The sequence below is a fragment of the Quercus robur genome, chromosome 5, assembly GCF_932294415.1.
Source record: "Quercus robur chromosome 5, dhQueRobu3.1, whole genome shotgun sequence".
NCBI lineage: Eukaryota > Viridiplantae > Streptophyta > Magnoliopsida > Fagales > Fagaceae > Quercus > Quercus robur.
In genome coordinates, this window is record NC_065538.1 from 787,858 (window position 1) to 806,440 (window position 18,583).

At 33.1% G+C, this 18,583-nt stretch overlaps 2 protein-coding genes and 1 long non-coding RNA gene across 3 annotated transcripts in view; 2 read left to right on the forward strand and 1 right to left on the reverse strand.

The window, feature by feature from the left end:
• Positions 1-18,583, forward strand: part of LOC126724765 (pectinesterase-like) — a 27,086-nt gene continuing 8,503 nt past the window's right edge. The window contains exon 1 of the mRNA XM_050429152.1: positions 1-138. Coding sequence (XP_050285109.1) covers positions 130-138 — 9 coding nt within the window. The 5' untranslated portion in view covers positions 1-129. The remainder of the gene's footprint in view (positions 139-18,583) is intronic.
• Positions 130-5,930, forward strand: LOC126724766 (pectinesterase-like). The gene is made up of 3 exons (XM_050429154.1): positions 130-759; positions 930-1,374; positions 4,947-5,930. Exons 1-3 carry the CDS (start codon positions 130-132, stop codon positions 5,633-5,635), a joined length of 1,764 nt encoding a protein of 587 aa, XP_050285111.1. The 3' UTR covers positions 5,636-5,930.
• Positions 15,653-18,583, reverse strand: part of LOC126724768 (uncharacterized) — a 17,311-nt gene continuing 14,380 nt past the window's right edge. Inside the window, exon 2 of the long non-coding RNA XR_007655115.1 lies at positions 15,653-15,773. This is a non-coding gene — a long non-coding RNA (uncharacterized LOC126724768). The remainder of the gene's footprint in view (positions 15,774-18,583) is intronic.

The window sequence follows — 18,583 nt, forward strand, 5'->3', positions numbered from 1 at the left end:
CCTGGCACTATGGCTATAAGTCTATAAATATCACCATTCACTCACACTTAGCGGACAACACTCGTATATACACTAGTGACTAGTCTTTTTTCTTTAACCACTTGTTGATTTATCCACCAACAAATTAAAATGACTCACCTGCAGGAATTCTTGGCCACAAAATTTGAATCCACTACCAAACACATTTCCATCTCCAAGAAAAAGAAAAAGCTGTTCTTGGCTCTCTTTGCCACTCTGTTGGTTGTTGCTGCAGTTATTGGCATTGTTGCCGGAGTTACCAAGTCCCACAACAACAGCTCCCATAATGAAATCTCAGCTGCTGCCCATGCCATACTCAAAAACTCATGTAGCAGCACATTGTACCCTGATTTATGTTACTCAGCTATTGCCACTGTTCCTGGAGCCACCGCTCAATTGGCCAGCAAAAAGGATGTCATAGAAAAGTCCTTGAACCTCACAACCAAAGCTGTCGAACAAAACTTCAAAGCCATTAACAAGCTCATAAAAACAAAGCATCTCACCAAGCGTGGAAAGGTTGCTCTCCACGATTGCCTTGAGACCATTGATGAAACCTTAGACGAGCTTCACGATGCTGTGGAAAATCTCCACTTGTACCCAACAAAGAAATCTTTGTCCCAACATGCTGATGACCTCAAAACCTTAATAAGCTCAGCAATTACCAACCAAGAAACTTGCATAGACGGCTTCTCTCACGATGGTGGTGATAAACACGTCCGTCAGGCCTTGCTAGCTGGGCAGGTACCTATAAATTTACTAGTTCTCTCTAAAGTTTTTAACTTCATAAATATAAGATCAAATGTAAATAATATTCAAACTCAAAATTATTTCTTGATATCATGTTTTTTACATAGAAATTTAACTTATTCAGAAATGATGAATTTAGTCATTTAACTGTGTCAATGTAACAGACGCATGTGGAGCATATGTGTAGTAATGCGTTGGCCATGATCAAGAACATGACTGATACTGATATGGCCATCCAGAGAATGAAAATGCAGAATCGGAAACTGAAGGAGGAGGAGGATAGTGTGGATGAAAGTATTAAGTGGCCAGAGTGGTTGTCAGCTGGGGATAGGAGGCTTTTGCAATCTTCTTCTTTGACACCGAATGTGGTGGTCGCTGCTGATGGCAGTGGTAACTACAAGACTGTGTCGGCAGCAGTGGCGGCTGCACCAGATAATAGTAAAACGAGATACATAATCAAGATCAAAGCTGGTGTGTATAGGGAAAATGTGGAGGTGACAAAGAAGAAGAAGTTTATCATGTTTTTGGGAGATGGGAGATCTAACACCATCATTACGGGTAATAAGAATGTGGTTGATGGAAGCACCACCTTCAAATCTGCCACAGTGGGTAAGTCCACGTTCCTTTTCTTTAGCTTAGCCATTCTCTTATTAATTATACTATAAATTTTAGTTATTATAAATCTGATTTATCATAAATCAGAAATGATAATTTATATATTCATTTGTTAAAATATCATATTGAGGGGATTATCACATTTTATTAATATCAGGTGGAAATTATTTATAAAAAAATTGATAATTTTTAAGTTTATTAAAAATCCTGTTAGCATATTCGGATATATTAATTATATAATTAAGCCAGTGTGAGGGACTGGGACATATGTGTCTTTAACTACTGTACTCTGTAGACTGTAGCTAATTGGGAAAGGTCGTGGTGATGGACTGATAGGTTGAGGCTTGCATCGATTTATATGTTAGGTTAGAGTTGGTAATTGCACATGCTTTAGTTGATGCACATGGTAGAGAAAGGAGGCAACTTGAGATGCATTTGTTTGCTGACAATGGAATCGGGTCAGTGCCAGAAAAAAAAGGTCATTAATGGCAGAACAAGGGATAAACTTGGAAGGTTAAAGAAACATATCTGTTGGCCTGACCGAAGTAAAACTGTCAGAATAGATAAACAATTAATATATGTATTCGTATATCTTTTGCTTGGAAGATAAACTAAAAGATGTCTTTAATTTGTGTCCCAGCTGTGAGTTAATATAGGCATGATCCCTTAATAATTTAGCCTCCGGTATCGTTAGAGCTAGAATTGGAGTAGTGTTTACAATTCCAACAACAAACAAAAAAACGTTTAATTTGATCAAGTGCTCCAGCCCACAGCTAGCTGTGCTCCTCTATATATGCTTGTGTTTACTACAGAGAATCGCAGGTTGCGGAGACCCACCCAAACCAATCAAGTAGACAAAGGGAAGTGGATATATAGACTAGTATGAATCTGATTCTAACTACTACTATATAGCTAAGGCGTCCATATCATATATCTTTGTCAATCTTTTATAGACTTTTCATGATGGACGATTAATTCTCATTTGGAAATTTGAGACCACATCCACATGCATGCTCTTTGTCCCTATGCCCTAACTAAGAAGTAAACAGCGTTTTAAAGTCATTTCCAATTTCCATATACGTATATGATTATAATGAAGTTAGTCATTTTTTCAAACTGAAATTATGGTTCATGTCAAGTTGTCAAACATGTAACAAAATCAACTTATAGATGTTGGGACCTACCACCAACTTCCCGAGTCATGTCCTTTCGTTTTTTACCACATTAATTGCGGAACATAATACAATAATTTGCACAGTAAAAGAAAAGTCAATAGTCGTAGTATGAAACATAGAAAAGTATGTATAGCACGAGATTAGAAAGAAACAGACAAAAACACTCAATTCTTTTACTACTTACTAATTTTAATAATAATAAATTTATTAATGCCTCCGAAGACTTCACTTCAAGTCTTCAACTATCAACTTTATACTTTTATTATTATTATTTTTTTGATAAGTATCAACTTCATACTTTATAATATACCATTCAAAATAAAAGAATCTTGCCGAAGTATACTATTATTGTTATTATTATTACCTCTTCTATTCATCATATAAGATAAATACAAAAAGTTTGGTTTACATCTTGCTTTTTTTTCTTTTTCTTTTTTTGGGTAAAAAAGTGTGGTTTACAACTGGACATTAGAGCATTTCCAGTAAATTTTTCAAATTTTTGTACTATTTGGAGAATGAACAGTGATTTTTATTTTTTAACTACTTACTTTTTCAAATGTATTTTTCAACCGATTCTCTATCTCATTCTCTATTTCATTTAAATATTATTTCTTTATTAATATTTTATTCATTATTTATTTATTTTTTTTAACAATTACACATCTTTCAACATTTTTTTATTCAATACTTAATTATTATAATAGAAAAAAATATTTAAAGGATGAATAGTAAAAATTATAGTAGTGAAGCACTTTAGCAACTCTACTCTAAAAAATAGAGATGGACAAACTATTGGAATGGATTTTTGAGATGTTATGCTCTAAAATTGGCTTAAAAAAAGCCATAGAGATGCTCTTAGTGATTGGTCTTTTTCACATTATTTTTTTTATTAGGAACGTACATACACTTTGATTTTTCGTAATACTTTCACGTGTCCTTAAAATTTGTTCCCTGGTTTCAGTTTCCAAAACTAAAAAGTAGGAAGCTTCCTTCCGGGATGTTTCCTTCTATTATTAGATTTTACTTTTTATCGTTTTGGTTTTTTTGGCCATATATACCTTTTTCGACGGTGTACGCAAGTATTTGTTTTCTTCAATTTTTAAAGTTACGAGCAAATGGCATATTTGATAATACTTATTTTTGATATATGTATAGATAAAAAAATGTGTTATATTGTTTAAAATATATAATTTTGTGTTTGAGTAGGACTGCCAAACGGCCTGATCATTTTCACATTATTTTCGTAGTTTGAGAAATCAACATATATGTAACATGGATATATAATTGTGAGAGTCACACTGTTACTACTCTCATCTCATCTCAAAATAAATAAGACGTACAGTAATCCCAATGGCCCAATTTAAAAGATATGTCAACATCATATGTATAGTCATAGTCGTAGATGAGATGCCGATGTTGTAGGAAATCTCCATATCCGTAAAGGTCCTACCCGTTTTAAATGCATCTTTTAATTTTATTTAGTAAGGTAACCCCAGGCAGAGGCAGGGGGGGTCCAAAAGGCAACAAGTCATTGTACAAATTAATTAATTAGTCTTGATCTCTCTCCTTCCAGCGCCCGCCACCATTTACTTTAATTGTCTTTTGCTTTCTCTCTCATTCTCACTCTTACCTCTTTTTCAATACGAAAATCAAATTATTAGGTTTAGGCCAGGCCAACCCACCCCATTCTACTAGATGCACGTGGTTTTTGGTCCTGGTCTTGAGTCACAGTTCACAAGGGGTTGCAACTTGCAATCAAAGCTTCTAAAATAAAAGTAGAAAAGTCTCTAAGCTTTTTTAACCAAGCCAACCATATGTTGTACTCTCGGTTTTTGGAGTATTAATTAAACTGGTAGCATATTTAAAGTACGTAGTATGGGCCACAGGCTGAACTTTCTTCTATTTAATAGAAATATTTATTTGCATTTATATATATATATATATATATTTATATAGATTTTCTGACTTTCACGTAGCGATAAATTGTGGATAACATAAAAAGTTTTTACATTGTAATTGATTCATTATAAAAATGGTATTAATTAATAATAAAACTTATGTTAAAATAATTTTATTTTAATAATAATTTTTCACTTTAAATAGTTGTGAAATTTTTTTATTTATATTATAACATTCCTGTTTATTACTTATTAGATTTGATTTTTTCCCATTTTAAATTTCAGTAATTTTATTAGGAAAAAAAAAAGGCATAATAAGTTATGATTGGTGGAATATAAAAACGAGTACAAAAGGTAGTATGAAAGATTTGTATTTTGCATCTCCTAAACCAGTTAGACCAATAGGAGGTGTACATTATTTTTATTTTGTGTCAATAACTTAAATTTATATAGATTGGTTGACATAAAGTAATTTTTCCATTTGGTTTTGCAGCCGTGGTTGGAGAACGGTTTCTAGCTCGGGACCTAACCTTCGAAAACACAGCAGGTTCCTCAAAGCACCAAGCTGTAGCTCTCCGTGTAGGTTCTGACCTCTCAGCATTTTACCAATGTGACGTGCTTGCGCACCAAGACACCCTTTATGTACACTCCAACCGTCAATTTTACGTGAAATGCCTAGTAGCAGGTACTGTTGATTTCATCTTTGGCAATGCTGCAGCTGTGTTCCAAGATTGTGACATCCATGCAAGGCGTCCAAATGCGGGCCAAAAGAACATGGTCACAGCCCAAGGTCGTCTTGACCCAAATCAAAACACTGGAATTGTAATCCAAAAATGCAGGATTGGAGCCACAAATGATTTGAAACCAGTACAAAGTAGCTTCCCAACATATCTTGGTAGGCCATGGAAAGCATACTCTAGGACTGTTATCATGCAAACATCTATAAGTGACGTGATTCACCCTGACGGATGGCACATTTGGAGTGGGGACTTTGCACTTAAAACTTTGTATTATGGGGAGTATCTCAACACTGGGGCTGGTGCTGGAACCGCTAAAAGGGTGAAATGGGGTGGTTTCAAAGTGATGGGTGCTTCCGATGCTCAACCTTTCACTTCTGGGAACTTCATTGCTGGAAGTAGTTGGTTAGGTTCAACTGGTTTTCCTTTCTCTCTTGGCTTATAAATCTTCTACATACTAGTTAAGACTTGAGCTAGAGTCTTGTGCGGCATTGCTCACTTGGAAATGAAGTTGATTAGTAAGAGTTTTTTAAATGAATATTATTGTCATCTTCAGCACAAAAAATTGGGGAGTTTTCATAGAGAAAGTGAATCTCAAAACTTCAACGCAAGTTATGTGTGTAGACTAGTTTCTATTCTCTTTCTTATTTTTCTTTTTATTGTAAGACTGGGAGAGGGAAGAGATAGAATGTCAGTCTCAATTGTTATTAATTGAATGAATTATTTGGACTTACATAAAATTAACTTGCAATCAGGAAAAATATAAAAACGAACAAGTTGCAACAAGAAGAGAATGCCCAAAATTTAGGTAAAATTCCTTAAATGCTTAGTTTTCTAGTTAAATGTAAGCTTGTGTATGCATTAATCAATGTAGTATTAAGTAGGGTTATCGTATTTAATTAAGTAGGCCTAGTATAACATTTCCTCAAAGATATGTGAATTTCAAAAATCAAAACATATCATAAGGTGTTTTGGCTACCTCAACAAAGGAGTTTCCAATGTTATATATATATATATATAGATGGGTTCGAGTTACACATTTTTTAAACCATTAGATATAAGTAGATCTAACGGTAAAAAAAAAAACCATCACTAATGCTAATATTCTGATTAGAATCACATTAATTATACTTCATTTATTATATTTTATATCTATCTATCTCTAAACCCAAAAAAGAAAAAAAGAAAGTGTTATATTCAAGAACTATTTCAAAGCCAAATCAGACTTTGTCAGAGAACCAATTCCAGAGACAGGACTCGATGGACTCTGGCGAAGGTTATTTCAAGAAGACAGTCCTTTGATGATCTTTAACCCATATGGGGATATGATGAGCAAGATTCCAGAGTCAGAAGATATGTGAATTTCAAAACTCAAAACATATCATAAGATGTTTTGGCTACCTCAACAAAGGAGTTTCCAATGATATATAAATATATAAATAAATAAATAAATAAATATATATATATATATATATATGTATATATATGGTTGGGTTCAAGTATGTATAACATTTCCTCAAAGATATGTGAATTTCAAAAATCAAAAATCAAAACATATCACAAGATGTTTTGGCTACCTCAACAAAGGAGTTTCCAATGATATATAATATATATATATATAGTTGGATTCAAGTTACACCTAGTGTAACTTTAAATAATATTACACCACTCAATATTTTTTAATTAGACGTGAATTTTGACAAATCCATCATTAGATTACATTATTTTCATATATTTTTTATACTTGCAAAATTTTAAGGTGAACAAAGATTAATAGTCATGTGCATTAATCAATGTAGCATTAAGTAGGGTTATCGTATTTAATTAAGTAGGCCTAATATAACATTTCCTCAAAGATATGTGAATTCCAAAAATCAAAACATATCATAAGATGTTTTGGCTACCTCACCAAAGGAGTTTCCAATGATATATAAATATATGGTTGGGTTCAAGTTATACCTGGTGTAACTCTAAATAATATTACACCACTTAATATTTTTTAATTAGACGTGAATTTTGACAAATCCATCGTTAGATTACATTATTTTCATATATTCTTCATGCTTACAAAATTTCAAGGTGAACAAAGATTAATAGTCATGTCATCAATCAATTGTTTAAATTCAAGTTTTTGTAGTTTAAAATATTGTATAAAAGATAAGTTTATGAATTGAATGTTAAATAACATCTAATTGACATGCAAATTGACATGAATGTTAAGAATATATAGAACATGTAATTCAATGGTGAAATTTTCAAATTTTGAATTTTATAAGAAGTTATTGGGTGGTATAACGTTGTTTATTAAACCAAAGAAAGTTTCAAGTTACATCTAGTATAACTCTAAAGAGTTACACTTTTTTTAGACCATTGGATTTAAGTAAATCCAACGGTTAAAAAAAGACCTTCATTAATGCAAATATTGTAATTGATCTTATTTATTATCCTTTATTTAATATATTTTATACTTATCTCTAAACCAAAAAAAAAAAAAAAAAAGTCTACGTCTCTCTCTCTCTCTCTCTCTCTCTCTCTCCTCCACAATCACGTTTTTCTCTACTCTCTCTTTCTCCTCCATCGATTTTCTCCAAATCAATTTCATTGCCTTTCTCTTAATTCCAATCTGACCACCATGCTCCTTGCCTCATCAACATGAATGCTCCAAATCTTTTCTCATGATCATGAATGTTGTTTTTTCAACAAAAACCCACTACAAACAAGTATTAGTTGCATTAATCTCATCTAGTTGTTTGCTTCTTCTTCTTCTTTTTTTTTTGATTTGTAAATTAATCTCAACTACACTTTAATCTCACCTGGTGTAATCTCATATGAGATGGGTTCACACTTTAATCTCACAAACAATAGGTTGTGTGCTTTTTTATTTATTTATTAATGAACGGGTGTGTGTTGGTTTTGAACTCAATTGTCCTAAATCTAGAATGATAACCCTAATAGCTCATAGGATTCTACAAAGCTATGGTCTACATAATTATAATAACATCCTAATATATTCGAATATCTCCTCTCAAATTCAAGATGAAAGTTTGAGGATGTCATGAGTTTGGAATGAAAGTTCCTGCAAAAAGAAATTAACCACGGGCCATAAATGACCAAATCAGATGTAGAATGGATTGAGCTTGACATGAATTGAAATGCCCTGGATCATAGTAAATGACAACTATTAATTTATGATGGATGGGGGCCAAAAGATGACTATTGTGGCTAGAGGACAATGCACCAGTGACTAGAGGATGTCAACAAAAGAAGGGTGGCTCAAGGATTGCATATGCATGTAAGACAAACATTGACAATAACAATGGACAACGACGAATAGTGGATTGTTGGCAACAACTCCGATGACCATAAAAGAGTGGCATGGTTGGCCAAAGATATCATAAAAAAAAAAATGTAACAGGAGACAAAAGATATTGATGAAGGAAAGTGTCGTGGTTAGTACTAATTAAAGAAATAAAAAATACAAAATTTTCATTTGGAGACTATATAGCAAAATTTTCATTTGGAGACTATAATAACTTTGATGTGATTATATAGTTATTTAATTTTTTTTTATAAGCTAATGTTAAGTTCTTTGAAAAAATTCAAGGTCCATCTTTCTATGATGATTACTGGGGATTCAAATCAGTTTAGCATAAATCTTATAGTTTAAAAAATGTGTAACTCTTTAGAGTTACACTAGGTGTAATATTAACCCATCTTATATATATATACACACACACATGTATTATTTTAGTGCCTGCGTTTGGCATTTTTCTGTGGGGATTTCAGCAAATTTAACTTTAAAATTGGGTCCCACGGCATTATTCACACATTTAAAAATTATTTCGCTACAGTGTTTTCAGTATTCAGTAATAAGCAGTATCCAAACAGACCCTAAAGCTAAGAGAGGATCATTAAAATAAGTGTACCACATCATTAGTTAGGACTAGTTCTCGGTCAGTCGCCTCCTACACAACTAATTTCCAATTGCTTTGTCCCAATAGTTTCTAGAGAAAGCAAACTAAAATTATGCTGAGAAAAAAAATAAAAAAAATTGCAGATCGGAGGAGTAACAGCTCCCAAACACCAATTACTAAAGCCCAATGGGCCAGATAATTATGCCATGTATTGTATTTACCTATCTAATTAGCAAGCCCAATTCATTTTGGAGGCCATTCTCATTGGGTTATGCATAACCCATTAAAATGCAATATAAATAACACTATTCATACAAATTGCACAAAAAACACACATCTGGGGAGCTATATGCAAATAAATAAATAAAAATTGCATGTTGCTAGAGTGCTTATAAAGAGAGTATTCCCATCCGGAAATGCACAAAAGAAAAAGAAAAAATAGAAGAGGTATTTTGCATTACCAAAAAACTATAATCATTTTACATTGTCGCTTTAACAATATACTTTACATCCTACTATTTTATTTAACAATACATCACATTAAAATAATATAACTTTAATGTTAAAGTAGCCCATAAAAGAAAGAAATTGAGACAATCAAGAAAAGGGAGAGAATAAAAGGGGAAAAAACAAATTTTACATGTTGCTAGAGTATTCTTACTATAAAAACTCAAACAAAAACTATTCATATAAATAAAAGTTGGATTTTAAAGTATAATCACCATCAGATCAACTTAAGTGGAAGCAATTATTATAATCCTCTATAATTTTTATTTGGGTAAACTACAAAATTAGTTCTTGTCCTTTACATGATATGTCAATTTGGTTCCTAACCTTTTAAATGTGTCAATTTGGTCCTTAACATTTTTAGTGTTGTATCAATTTAGTCATTATCGTTATCTTTTGGATGGAAAAATCTAATGTGTCAAACAGAATAACAAAAAATAATTTTTCATGGTATATCAACTGCCAGCTGTACCGCCACATCAAATTATTTAAAAAAAAAAAAAATTTCTATTCACACCTAAGATCAAATTTGGGGAAAACTAAATTTTAAAATCCCTAACTCTCTCTCTCTCTCTCTCGTTGGATCTGTGAAAGAAATATCTGGATTCAAATATGAGGAATTAAACGATGTGATAAATCAAAATAAAAAACAAAATTACAAGAATCACACACTCAATCCGACTTCCATTTTTGTTTACATGGAGAGTATGTTACAAAATGGAATACAGACTAATGAAAAAAAATTCCAAAGAGTTGTGCCTTCATAAATTGTGCTCAGTCTGTGCCTAAAGGAACAAACCGCCATCTTAGCTCTTCTAGAAGTAAATCTCTGCAACTTCTTGATTGACCCAGGCACCAGCTCAAGATAATCCACCAGCACCAACTACACCTGATGGTTTGGATTCAAAAACAAAGGACTTGTTTGTATCATTAGGTCCATATACCCATAATTATTATACTCAAACCCATTATTAATCTTGTTATTATTTTCTTAAGAAACCGATTTATTAAACCCCAAGAATATGAGCCTTCTTGCAGCGATGACTATCCTTGCTCGACGCACTTTGAAGAGCCACGCTGACTTTGATAGCCAAAGTGGCCATATCCGACAGGGTTAAGCGCTGTTGAAGCTTAGACACAGGAAGCACAAAGTAGATTTGGTTAGCCTCAAGTTCATCATTCAAATTCCTTTAGAAAGCCCTTAACTTCTGTCTTTTGACAATATTCAAAATAGCTTGGGCCGTTCAATTCGCCTATTCTCTTTATCAGATCTTGTTCTTTTTCCTCTCTCTCTCTCTCTCTCTCTCTCAAATGAATTATTGTTGATAGTTCAACAAATTCTTTAATTTCTTTACTTCATGTGGCAGTATATGTGTCATTTTGACGTGGCATAAAAATATATATATATTTTTTATTTTGACCGTTACTTGACGGTAAAGACTATTTTGACATAATACTCAACTATTAGAGACTAAACTGACACATTTAAAAGGTTATAGACTAAATTGATATTCTGGGTGTGTTTGGATATAGCTTATTTTGCTGAAAACTGAAAATATTGTAGCAAAATAATTTTTAAATATGTGAATGTGTCGGGGGCCCATTTTTAATTAAAGTTTTGCTAAGGTTTGTGGGTCTTGTGAACAGTGCATGAGACCCACAAAACTGCGCTTCTCCAAAAAAGAAAAAAAATGCATACACAAAGAAGCTCTATCCAAACGGGTATTCAATGTAAAAGTTAGGGACCAAATTTGTTATTTACCCTTTTTATTTTGATAGGAACTCAATATATCGGGATATAACAGTTTGAAAAGTCTCCAATTAAGTAATCTATATAACATATATAGACACTACCGAACTAAAAATTTAAGCATATGAATTTGGCTATACTTATACTATACTAACCGCTTATTCGTGTTATTATTAATCAATGTGAGACTTCACACCCATCTAAATTTCTAGAGAGAGAGAGAGAGAGAGATCACTCCATTCTCAAAAAATAAAATAAAATTGTGAGACTTCACTTAAAGGTGTATACTCCACCCAACAACATGCACAATATTACATGATATATATACTTGCTTCATTCAATTTAATGTAATTTTTGTTATTATTATAATGAGCAATTGATATTGCAGTTGATGTGATAAGTTTTTATTTGTGGAGAATAGGATGGAGCAGAAAAAGTGGAACAGAAGATTTAACATGTGGAATTGATTGCTAGGAACTACATAGGGCTGTTTACGTGAGAAAAGTTGACATGTTGTACTTTATTTGCAGCTTCCTACCCATTTTACTTTCTTGTATGTATTCTTTCTGTATAGAAGGAGATATATAACTAATAAGAAATTGTTCATAAAAAAATAATAATAATAATAAAAAATTGCGTGGGACCTATCTCTTTCTATTGTATTATTTTATTTTTATCGCTTGAGAATAAGAAGAAGTAATCATTAAAATAAACAAATAATAATAAAATTCAAGAATCAAAATGCAAAATCATTAAAATTATATATTGGCGTGATTATCGTCTCCGCGTATTGACCTTTCTCTATCGATCAAGTGCAAACAAATCCACCCATATTAATATATGCATGGATCTTTCAATTCAATCCCTTTCAATTTCAAATAAATTTTTTGTTAAAGACTTTCCCACTCTTGAGAAAAATCAATTACGTTATAGCGCAAGATTGAACATATGTAATTATACTCTGAAGCATGTCAAGAAAGGGAGGAAAAAGAAGTTTCCCAATTCCCACTAAAATAATTAGTTTTCGCAATTCGTGCCATAATCGTTGCTGCTAGTGCATGGTAGAGACACAATTAGCCAATCACTCATCAAATATATATATATATATATATATATTAAGACAAATATCTCTCACAAGGGTTATGAAATTATCGGTATCTCTAACCGAAAATGGTGATTTTTTTACAAAAATATTGATGCCGTAGATAGTTATAGGACAAAGCTACAAATTATTAGACAAATTTTATGTACATTTTTTTTCCAGTTCCTGTACGGATGTACCTAAAAAATTGTGACTCTTACTCTTAAAAAACTTTATTTACATTAAGCTTTTCTTTAAAAAAAATATTATTTATTATAAATCTATAGTTGAAGTGTAGAAGATTTGAACATTAGATATCTCTGTTGGAAATAGTAAATAGCTTTAATTGAGTTACAAAATTCTTGACCTATTAACCTCAATTTTTACATACAAGTTACATTAAAAAAAATCGGTAAAAAGTATTTATTATGTTTTTATAATGTGGCACCAATTGAAATTATGTCAATTTGTGGTTGTATTGATAATTTTTGTTATGAGAGGACTGTCTATTCCACAAGTTTCTATCAACAATATTATTTATGGGATTTGTCATCGCCTGAAAGTTTTTCACTCTGTGTAGATTTCGCATGTTAAACAAGAAGGGAATACACCAGCACATATTTTAGCTTAATATGTTAAGGGGTTAGATAGTTATATAACTTGGGTAGGAGAAAATCCAGTTCTCATTAAGTTGACTTTGGCTCATGATGTATTGAATTTATCTTCATCTTAATAAAATTACTAGTCTTTTCATCCAAAAAAAAAAAAAAAAAAGTTTTAGCTATTGGTGGGGATATAAATGAACTAGGTTGTCTATAAACAACTTCAATTTGGCTCAAAAAATACTTGTTTATATTCGTTTGTTTAGTAAATAAGCCTAGCTCAAATCTAAGTTTAAGCTTAATTATTAAACGAGTCAAGCTCATACATAATAATGTATTTGTAAACATGATTGGTCAATTTAACTATATATTATATCATACTTTTTATATGTATACTTGTAAATATATATATACTTATATAAACTAGAAATTTTTTTTTTGAGTAAACATATAAACTTGAAATTGAATCGTGTAAATCTGTAATTCACTAAATTAATAAGTATGAACATTTTATATTCAGTTAGGCTCAATTCATTTCCGGTCCTAATTTATTTTTTGGGATGAATGAAATCCTTCGAGAAGTACGTACGGCCAAGCCAGCTAGAATGGTAACGTAGTTCAAGAATGTAAGGTATTGGGGTGATTGTGGAAGACCATAAAATATGTTGGTGTATGCTAGCTGCAACGGTGTATAGGGATATACTAATTAATTAAAAAAAATTTGGCCACATTGATCTAGACACAAATATATTTATATATATATATTATTTTATAATTAAGGTCAAGCATATGGGATCCAAGGCTTTAGCTTTTACTTGTACTTCTATGGCCTTGGCAGCTAGTGTTGAGCAAAACCAGGTTACAATTTTTTTTTTTTAACAAGCGGGTCAGTGTCATTGGTGTTTCCTATAGAAATTAGAAGCCGCGTCTGCCCCATTTCCTCTCCAAAAATCTGGCATCGCCATCAATAAATTGCCCAAATAGCGGTGGCTGACGCCTATAGTTTTTCTTTCAATACTAATTTATCACTCTAAAGCCCAAGCTATGTAATATACAGCTCAATCCATTATAAAGTAAGTTTATAGTCCACGAAACCGCGCGCGGTCTGTCTATAACTGTATATTAGCTCGCATTATTGTAATACATTGTTAGCTAGCTAATTAATGAACATTAAAATATCGAAACCAAACCAATAATTGACACGACACTCACAGACTCACTAGTCTAAGGTGGTTAATAATTTGAATGTGAAAACCAAAACCTGTTAGCGGAAAAAAGAGAAAGAGAAAGAAGGACATATCGTGTGAAGCCAGACCAAAAATTGTCGTAGCATAATTTGATAAAGACAGACATAAAAGTGAAAATGAAATGCATGTGCTTTTCACATTGAATATTTTTTATATACCTTTTATATAACTATACTACTGACATTGTTTTTATATATTGTATACTAATTATAACCTAACACCTTAGAAATTGTGAAAAAAAAATTATAAAATTATTTGTCTAACTATATTTTATTATTGCATAAACAACAAAATTATATGAAATAGTAACGGGGGAAAATGTTTGGTATTCAAAGTTAATAAAACAGAAAGAGAGAGAGATTAATTTAGAGGAAAATGATGATGTTTACTAGTTGATTTGATTAATGACGATACCAATTCTTAAAAGCATCGAAGAAAAGGGGTTAATGATGATACCAAAATGATGATGTTTACTAGTTGATTGGATAAACGTCTGCGTTTTTCAAACGCGCCTTTTCTCTTTTTTTTTTTTTGTTAGCTGCAGTTATTAATCTTCATAGACAAAAATTATTATTCATAAACAGTATATATACTATTTACTTACTGTACGTACACGGTTTATGCATTTAAAAATATTAAAAATAAAATAAGTCTCACGATATTATTTATATATTTAAAAATTATTTTATTATAATATTTTTAGATTTCAGCAATAAAAATAAGTTGTATCTAAATAGAATAGTAAAAAGACACACCCACCAATATAAAAAGGACACACCCACCCGACCCAACCCTCCCATTCCTCTTTTTCAATCACACTCTTTTTTAGCAAAAGAATACACACATCCTCAGCTACAAAAACTAAAAGAGATACTCTCATACTGCTCTCAATAAACAAAAGAAGCTTATGTCATCGATCGAAATGGACTCATCAATCAAGTCCTTCAAGGGCTATGGCAAGGTAGATGAGACTGAAGAGCAAGCATTCAAGAAAAAGACACGCAAGCGTTTGATCATCCTCATCATCTCTTCCATCGTCCTATTAAACCATTACACACAAACAAAACAGTTCGTCATCCTCATCTAACTCGGTCCCAGCAACCTACCGAAGTAACCCCAGCAACTTCACTCAAAGCCGTGTGCAGTGTGACTCAGTACCCAAACTCATGCTTCTCTAGCATCTCCTCCTTAGAAACCGCAAAGACCACCGACCCAGAAGTCCTTTTCAAGCTCTCTTTATTCTTTACACGTAGCCATCAACAAGCTCTCCAACGACATACCCTCCAAGCTCACTGCTATCACCAATGACCCCAAAGTGAAAGCGGCTCTAACCGTTTGCCAATACCTTTTCGAAGACGCGGTGGATAGACTCAATGACTCTATATCTTCCATGGAAGTTGGATCAGATGATAAGCTGTTGTCCTCGGCTAAAATCAATGATATAAAGACATGGCTAAGCACTACAATCACTGACCAAGAGACCTGCTTGGACTCTCTCCAAGACCTCAATTCCACGGTTGTTGATTATATGAAGATAGCCACGAAAAACTCAACTGAGTTTACAAGCAATAGTTTAGCCATTGTTGCAAAGATACTGGGCTTACTTGCTGACTTTAACCTTCCCATCCATCGTAGGCTACTTGGGTTCGAAGAATCTGAAGGTTCAGATGAATTTCCCACTTGGGTTAGCCACATAGACCGTAGGCTACTCCAGGAGATTAACGTGACTGCTCATGTGACTGTGGCTAAGGATGGAAGTGGGGACTATACGAGTATCAGCAAGGCAGTGGATGTTGTGCCTAAAAAGAGTGAAACGAGGTTTGTAATATATGTGAAGGAAGGGAAGTATGTGGAGAATGTAGTAATGGACAAGAGCAAGTGGAATGTGTTGATGTATGGGGATGGTAAGGACAAGACCATTGTCTCCGGCAGCTTGAACTTCGTGGACGGTACTCCAACCTTATATGGTATGGTAGACTATAATTAACAGTAAATTAATTATTTTCATCGTAAATCCATCGCTTTTTCTATTACTTCTACTACTATGACCAATTGCGGTAAATTACGGGGTGGAAGAATGTTTGTACAGTTGATGATAATTGATGTTGTCCCTTGAGCTGAGCAAGAGCAGCTTGGCACTATGACTGTAAGTCTATAAATATCACCACTCACACTTAGCTGACAACACTCACATATATGGTAGTTTTTTTTCTGAAACCCTTTGTTGATTTACCCACCAACAAATTAAAATGACCCATCTGAAGGAATTCTTGGCCACAAAATTTGAATCCACTGCCAAATACATTTCCATCTCCAAGAAAAAGAAGAAGCTGTTCTTGGCTCTTTTTGCCACTCTCTGTTGGTTGTTGCTGCAATTATTGGAATTGTTGCCGAAGTTACCAAGTCCCACAACAACAGCTCCCATAATGATATCTCAGCTGCTGCCCATGCCATACTCAAAAACTCATGTAGCAGCACATTGTACCCTGATTTATGTTACTCAGCTATTGCCACTGTTCCTGGAGCCACCACTCAATTGGCCAGCAAAAAGGATGTCATAGAAAAGTCCTTGAACCTCACAACCCAAGCTGTCGAACAAAACTTCAAAGCCATTAAGAAGCTCAAAAAAACAAAGCATCTAACCAAGCGTGAAAAGGTTGCTCTCAATGATTGCCTTGAGACCATTGATGAAACCTTAGATGAGCTTCACGATGCTGTGGAAGATCTCCACTTGTACCCAACAAAGAAATCTTTGTCCCAACATGCTGATGACCTCAAAACCTTAATAAGCTCAGCAATTACCAACCAAGAAACTTGCCTAGACGGCTTCTCTCACAGTCTCACGATGATGCTGATAAACACGTCCGCCAGGCCTTGCTAGCTGGGCAGGTATCTATAAATTTACTAATTCTCTCTAAAGTTTTTTTAACTTTTTTAATGTGAGATCAAATGTAAATAATATTCAAACTCAAAATTATTTCTTGATATCATGTTTTTTTTATATAAAAATTTTAATTTATTCGAAAATGATGAATGCATGTGGAGCATATGTGTAGTAATGCGTTGGCCATGATCAAAAACATGACTGATACTGATATAGCCATTCAGAGAATGAAAATGCAGAATCGGAAACTAAAGGAGGAGGATGATAGTGTGGATGAATGTATTAAGTGGCCAGAGTGGTTGTCAGCTGGGGATAGGAGGCTTTTACAGTCATCTTCTTTGACACTGAATGTGTTGGTTGCTGCTGATGGCAGTGTGGATGAAAGTATAGAACTAATTATTATTTGGGTAAAAAGTCATAACTTTTTTAGTGCACCTCATGCTACCATCATTATCTTATCTTCTCAAAGCATAGTGGGAAAATGTAACAAAGTTCTATCTTTGCTTGTCAGTTGTCGTTGCTCATTATGCGTCAGTCAGTCAGCCAGTTTTTTACTTTTAAAATTTGAACTCTTTGGTTTGGCTCCTTTTCTTTTATTTCAAACAAGTGTTGTAACTTCTAGTTAGTATAGAGCTTAGGGAACTGTGTTACTGTGGTGTAAGCAAGGAAAGGAAGATGGTGGAACTTAGCACCTGGACCTAAAACAACATAGAAGGACAGGTGATGGGATCCACCATCTCCAGATGAATGGTTGTGATCATCTAGTGAAATGTTTGTATATACTATGTTTGTTTGAAGACCGTTGAGAGATGATGTAGTTCTTCATGAATGCTTTGGATAAAAGGGATTTCCTGGCAAAAGGTAGGAAAAAAAAAAAAAAAAAAAACAAGACAAGGTACTCCACTTTTTTAAGCTCGAGTACCTTAAAAGAACTCAATTTTCACAATATAGAGTCCACACTGCATTTTTAATTGATCAAATTTCAAGTCAACTGTACTACGCTGTCGACTCACTTAGGAACTCGAGTTCATTGAACTCAAGTACTAAAAAAATGCTACATTCCGACATATTTTCAAAATAGTGCTAGTTTGACACAAATTTTACCAAAACGTGATCTTTGGCTAATTTTTTCCTTTAATAGCAATATTTTACTATTTCACATGGTACTGAGTTCATTAAGATAATTAAAGTACTTTTTATTTTATTTTATTTGAGAATGAGATAATAAAAGTACTTGAATAGGGAACATTAAAATCGTGTGAGGTATGCCTTTTTTTTTAATCTTAATATAAGATTGATAGTTTAGTATTATAAGCTCTTATTCAGCACCATCGGGTCTTGTAGCCTAGTGATACTCGGTTCCGTATGTAACTGTTAGCTTGAGAGTTCTATTCCCGCAATTACCCGG